General features: G+C 36.9%; 1 protein-coding gene across 1 annotated transcript; it reads right to left on the bottom strand.

Moving 5' to 3' along the window:
* LOC109839898 (nucleobase-ascorbate transporter 2) lies at positions 365-5726 on the bottom strand. The gene is made up of 14 exons (XM_020408349.1): positions 5352-5726; positions 5153-5250; positions 4250-4426; positions 4021-4121; positions 3838-3913; positions 2839-2898; positions 2560-2744; positions 2385-2481; positions 1973-2059; positions 1831-1889; positions 1657-1748; positions 1498-1575; positions 1243-1403; positions 365-776 (listed from the first exon to the last, which is right to left on the bottom strand). Exons 1-14 carry the CDS (start codon positions 5440-5442, stop codon positions 564-566), a joined length of 1575 nt encoding a protein of 524 aa, XP_020263938.1. The 5' UTR covers positions 5443-5726; the 3' UTR covers positions 365-563.

Raw genomic sequence — 6721 nt, 5'->3', positions numbered from 1 at the left:
AAGACGATGAGGAGTTCTATAAGCTCCAATGATTAGATCATCTGTGGAATAAATGAGATACGAAGGGTATTTCGTCTTTTGTAAGTGACACGGGGCTCCCGATCCGTTCGTATCCTCATTATTCTGAAACTCCGTTGCTTCACATAGTTCGTCAACCCACTTCATGTATTTGTCGACATTAATCAAGCTCCTGTGACTTAGATTATGACGTTCATCATCTTTTCTTAGCACTGAGCCGTTCGTAGGGACCTATAGGCAGTTTTATACGCCTACAATAATCTCATCAAATAATCAGGGTATTCTACTAATCCAGAATAAATCAATGTAAAAACCAATCAAACTCCTTTAAAAACCAGGAGATTTCTTTAATAGCCAAAAAGAACTGGTATTATTGTCTAATATAAATAACAATCAATTCGAATAAATACTACACAACAACAAATTCAGCAACAACCTACACTAACTAAACCCCTTTTTCTCTGCTCAACAATCTGAGTCTCATCAACCCTTTTCCCTCCCCCATTTCTATTCAAACCTTTACCAAGAATACCAAAAAATCGAGCTCATGACGGAGGGAAAAACCGGTTAAGGTTGAAGGGGAGTGTATAGAACTCCTCATTTCGACTATCTCCTTTAAATGTCCTGAACCTCACCCACCACGGCATCCCTCTATCTCTTGCTGCTTCCTTGAACTCGAGAGTGTTGTCGAGAAACACAGCCACGATCAACGCAACGGTTGCAGACGAGGAGAATACTGTGTTTATGAAGTCATTGAACTGCAATATCAGATTTGATAGGATCAGCAAAAGAGTATCCTCGCTGCATTAGCATATTCCCTAGCCTCATCCACTACTTACAGAGGAAATAACTCTTACATAAGCTAAGCTCAAATAAATTCAAATAAAGGCTTTGTTTATGAAGTCACTGAATTAGCAGACGAGGAGTATACATGTTGCAGTATCACATTTGCTGCTCATATCAACTAACTTAACGGAAAAGATGCCTTAATTGTTAGAATATGAATTATAACCCTCATCACAACTTTGATGTTTTGGTGCAACGGAAAGGACTAAAATATCAGGGCAACCAAGATTTAAACCTAATGGATATGCATGTAGTCTGGATTTAAAAAAGAACGTACCCGCTACGTAAAATAGTCAAAGTTTCAATCCATGAAAGGCTTTGCTGTTGCTGTTAAAGCCAACGAATATAATGTGATTTAAAGAGAGAAAAGGAACTGACCCATCCAGCCTTAGTGTGAGCAGGACCATGGCCGGCAGTCGTGCTGTAATTGAAGAAGTATTGAGGAATGGATAATCCAAGAAAGATGGAGACACCAACAATGAAGAGGTTGCGCATAGAGTTCATGTTTGTGAACTGCAAGAAGGATAAACCTACAGCCGCTGTAAAAAAACAAGAGAAAAAAAGTTTCAGTTATTAGGTAGAACAAAGAGAAGGCATACAATACAAGTGATGGATAAGGCGAAGATCACAAACCAACAAGTCCAAACAGAACACAGTAGACTGCTGCAAAGATTGTGAATGGTATCGAGGCGAAAAGTGCTCCAAATTTTCCTGCAATAAGATGCAGAAATATAAGTCAGTATTGTTAATTTTATGTTCAAAATCCCTGATTTTCTCAAGGATAACACTCACCCAACATGGAGAAAAATATCATGAAACCAGCTGATATTTGTATGACCCTTCGGCTTCCAACTCTTGTGGATCCAAGAAGACCAACATTCTCCCTGCATTGTTCAGTAAATTATTTTACTGATATTGATAAAAAAAATCAAAATTGTAGAACATAATCAATAGATGATGACTTACACTGAGACAGTGGAACCAGTTCCTGTGCCAAAAAGCCCATCTAAAAGAATGCCGATTCCCTGTTGTTTCGTAAATCTGATGAGATAGTGTATCCAGACAATTGTTTCACTAGTGGAACTTTTTATACAAGAAAATACTGGACCTGCCATCCAATGCCTCGGCTAAGAACATGAGCAGGAGGTGGAGTTGCACTTGCCAACCGGGCTGCAGCTTTGTAAGCCGCTGTTGACTGCAAAAATTTAGCATGAAATTGAATTCAACAAGGGGAATTTGGCTGTGAACAAAGGCAAAGGAGGAAAAAAAAAGATTTTCGTTCATTTTGCAGAAACCTATAATTAGTTAGAATGCATTAGGTTGAGCTGCACTATTGCAGAAATAAAAAAGCAAAGCCCTCTGCTATACACAATAGAACAAAGAGTGAAGCAGGATATAAGTTACAATACAGCTTTATTCTTTAGGTCTTGTCAGCTAATCACTTAGCCAATAACTTATGTCGTTATAAGGGCTAACCATGTCAACTCAAACTAAAAGCATAACTGCCTATATTCTTTTACCTCAACCAAGGATACTAACACAGCAGCCATCATACCAAATGCATGGCCAGCATCAAAGGTAGGTGCACCCCATTGTAACGGGTAGGGGATTTTGATCCTGCAGAGAAATAAAGGGCAATTTAGCACAAAAGGAAAAGATCGGGAGAAAGAGTAAAATGATGGTTTCAGTGCTAACCAAGGTGCAGAAGAAATGAGGTTGGCGCGGTCAGTGCGACAGTTGAGCTGAGTACGTACAGGTCTGTTTCTGTAGGCTCCACCAACGGTGAGTATATGAGCATAGGTCCAAATCAAAGTGATTGATATGAGTAGTGCAAATCTCTCTAATAAGGGCACTCTCCTTGCATGTATATATTTCAAGTACTGAGGGCGAAAAGATGAGAAGAAAAGAGTTGGATCAGTTAACTGTTTAATTTGGTTTGATTGATTATTTTGTAAGATTGAAATAGCAAAGAACCTGAGAGGCTGCAATAAATAGGATGAGCATGGGAACACCAATCTCCACACATCGTCCGACCTGATGAATGCAGAAGAATGATTTTTATCTAAAGAATCTTAACTGACAAGGGAAAGAAAATTAACAACAATTTTTAACTTTATGGTGTTTAGTTTTCCTATTTATACCTGTCCAAAACATATCTGTATTATACTTCATAACTCTACAATACATATCTGATTACACTTGAACTCTAATATGCATTAAAGAGCAAGTTTTTCTTCAGCTAATCAATCTCATGATTTCAAATATTTTGGTCTTTTCCAAAAAAAAAAAAGAAAAAGAAAAATTTGCAATGTAATTTAAGCAATTGCTCATAGAGATGTTTAGAGTCTCATCTGCTATATTCCATATTTTACTAATGTTATACCCAATACAAGTCAAAACTCGGGGAGGGATTACGCTTGGTGTCATAAAAAAAGCCGTTAGAATCAGGATATGGATGAGGCCAGATTGTGCCTTCGCCAACAAGAAGTGGAGATTGGCTATGCATATAAAGGACAAATACAAAATTAAGCTTTGTTAGATCTATTGAAATGAATAACCAAGCCCCAAAAATTGTCTGAAGCTTTACTTCTTTGCCCGAACTGAATATAGGGGCTTGTTTGGCGACTCACCCACTAACTCGGATAAGTGCACAAACTTGGATAAGGGCTCAAAATGTGTTTGGCAAAAACTTATGAAATAGACTGAAAATGTCAAAAATAAAGTTTACAGTTTTCCGTACATAGTAATATACAGTTTGAAACAAGAACTATGGCAAGGTTAACTGAGTCATTCAGCCTTCTGGTGACTTAAGCATGGTGATTTACAAGTATTTATTACCGCTAAAGCACTTCCAAATTATAACTTAATAGTTGGAGAAAGAGACAACCACCAAAGTCGAGTAATGAAAACAATATCCTTATGACATGATAATAATTATTACTATTGAATTAGCAGTAACAACAGTAGCAATACCACAGGAAATCCTCTATCGAAAAGGCCAAAGCCCACCAACGCAACCACTGGAACCATCCCCAACGGGCTAAAAAACCTGCAATCATGCAAAAAAGTAAATATATCATACTTGGTGAGCTCAGATTCCCAAAAAAAATCACATTCTAGAAACCAAGTATTAAAATATGTACAAAAGATAAATACCTCGAGCAGATACCCCACAACTGGCTATATCCCAAAATAATCTGAATGCTTGAAGAAACTATCAAGGCTCCTTGTATGGCTCTCATCGTTTGAAGAAACCTCTATAAGTTAAAAAAAAAAATTAACATAACAACTACTAATTTTCGGGGTATTAATGAGAAATGAGCTAGTTAATATAATAACTACTAATTTTGGGGGTCTTAATGAGAAATGAGCTAGTTATACAAACCTCATGTGGGTCTGGATTATTCATTATCGAAGGATCATGTACAATGGAGATGATTGGAACTAAGAAGGCATAAGAACCTCCTATAACAGTAGGGAGCCGAGTACCGAAGAGAGTTTGCAGCAATGTGTTAATTCCAGTTACAAATAGCAACGTTTGTACCACTCTCACCTTATCATCCTGCATTTGATTTCATTAACCAGTTTATAACCAACTTCAATTGATATACATACTACAATAGATTAACATAGTTTTTCACACTTGTGCATCAATGACCATATACTACAATAGATTAACATAGTTTTTTTTATACTTGTGCATCAATGACCATGATTCTGTATAAAAAACAGTCGATTTCCCTAACTTGTTGGCCATAATTTGATGATTGAAAAAGGTTTACCGATCAATTGGAATTGTGTCATTGTAGGCAATGGTAGTCTATGTCAATTTGATCGAACAATTTTGATAAGGGATGAAATATATTCGATATAATATGTATCAATAACATTGAATAACCTTAAGTTCTCAGAAAAAATATTATTGGTCGCTATAACAATGATCCACAAACTGATCAAGTGTTAGCAATTCAAGGTTTGGTCCACTAGATTAGAAGGAATATGAGAAGCTGAGTCAGCATCCATTAACACTTGTACCTAAGAAAATGACACTTTACCTTTCATAACAGTAGAACACTTGTCTTATTTCATCATAACTATAATATGTTTTCCTAATTGGTCTCTTAAATAATAATCAAAAGACCGAAACACAAGTCCAATTAATTACCCATCCTGTCATATCTATATACACCAACATAATCAATTTTTATTTCAATTCAATCAAGTTACATATCCTTAACAGATAAAAGATCATAACCAATTCATAAAAAAAGAAAAAAAAAACACTCACATCAGTACCCCCAATTGCCTGAATCAAAAGAGTAGGGATCATCACAGCAGTTCCCAGGGCCAAAATATAATGCTGAAATCCCAAAGCAATCGCTTCCCCTGAAGCCCAAACACAACAAAAATCAACTCCACAATTAGAAACTAAATCCTCTGTTTATCCTGTTAAATACTCTTAAATAGAGCTCAAGAATCCATCATACCCCAAGATGGGTTGGAATCAATACAATACTCAAATCCCTGGAGCTGATCCATGGGAGGATGAGTGATCTCCTCTGGTTTAATATCAGCCATCTCTAATTCAAAAAGAACCCCCAACAAAACCCAGAAACAGAGGGTATAGCTATACTAATGAAGCACGGCAAAAAGATTGAATCTTTGAGGGTTTTTCGAGGAGATAAGAGAGACCCAGATGAGAATATGCAGAGCAGGAATCAAGCGGAGAGAGAAAAAGAGATGAGATTGTGATGAGAACGAGAGGAAGTAAAGAGGAGGGCGGAGGAAAGAGGTGCCACTGCTCTCGCAAAAGGTGTGAGCTTTGGAGTGAGACTGACAAAGGCAGTTGCTACCCACTCTCTCTCTCTCGTGTCTCCTTTATATATCCCCTTTTTATCTCTCATACTTTTATTTATATTTTGTTTTTTTTATTTATTTAATCCTCTTCGTCGGGACTTCGGGTGGGGAATAGGCCGTTGGATTTTTTGTGACTGAAACGCCCCTGGAGGATGAAAACATTGCAGGGTTAAATGAATAGAGAAAAGGTGGAAAGTTACCGTTGATGTGTCAGGTGGGGCCCGAGGAGTTATTTTAAGGGTGGCAAGTTGGGTGGGAAGAATATGATGATTTGTTTATTCTACTGATCTCTGGATTAAGCGCGTGGTTAACTTGGCTTATAGTATTACGTACATGAATCTCTCTGCGGAGATATCCCTTTTTTTTTGTTTGGGCATTTTGTTCATCAGTTTGTGTTTTGATGCTTGAAATTTTTTTGAATAGCGCATGAGGTGATTTGTCTTTAAATCTGTTCAGGTGAAGTTGGCATTTAATTTACTCTAGAATAACACTCTTTATTATTCTCGCAATAAATGTTTGATAGCATTTGTCAAGACTTTTCATAACTTCAATTCATTAACAGTTTCTTTTATTTTAATAACGCAATCCGAACTTGAACTTAAGACCATGATAATCATACTAGAACCTCTTAACCGTTCAGATCACCCGCAGTGGATCGCTAAGAGCATCTCCAACAGCTTCCCTAAAATTTTCTCCAAAATGGAGAAATAAAAGTCATATTCTCCAAATTATTTTTGCTCCAACTCCAACAGCTTCCCCATTTTGAAAAATTGCATTTATTACAATAATAAAGCTCTCCCCAAAAATTTGGAGAATGCTGCAGATTTGGGGAAGGCTCCCTATTTTTTCTCCTTCTTCCCTATTTTGGGGAATGAGATGGGGAATCTGTTAGACAAAAAAAAAGCTCTATATTCCCCAAAATTGAGTATTTCAAGAAGATGGGGAAGCTATTGGAGATGCTCTAACACGTCAGTTTAAAAACTCATAAAATAGGCGGATT

Source organism: Asparagus officinalis, chromosome 5 (genome assembly GCF_001876935.1).
Source record: "Asparagus officinalis chromosome 5, Aspof.V1, whole genome shotgun sequence".
Classification (NCBI taxonomy): Eukaryota; Viridiplantae; Streptophyta; class Magnoliopsida; order Asparagales; family Asparagaceae; genus Asparagus; species Asparagus officinalis.
This window is presented reverse-complemented; position numbering and strand designations above follow the sequence as displayed.

What these genes read in the sequence shown, in the direction of transcription:
- LOC109839898 (XM_020408349.1), bottom strand. Translation starts at nt 5,442, where the DNA reads ATGGCTGATATTAAACCAGAGGAGATCACTCATCCTCCCATGGATCAG. An exon ending in AGGCAATTGGGGGTACTGAT is followed by an intron (nt 4,427 to 5,152) that starts GTGAGTGTTTTT and finishes AATCAAATGCAG; the next exon opens with GATGATAAGGTGAGAGTGGT. An exon ending in TATTTATTGCAGCCTCTCAG is followed by an intron (nt 2,745 to 2,838) that starts GTTCTTTGCTAT and finishes TTTCGCCCTCAG; the next exon opens with TACTTGAAATATATACATGC.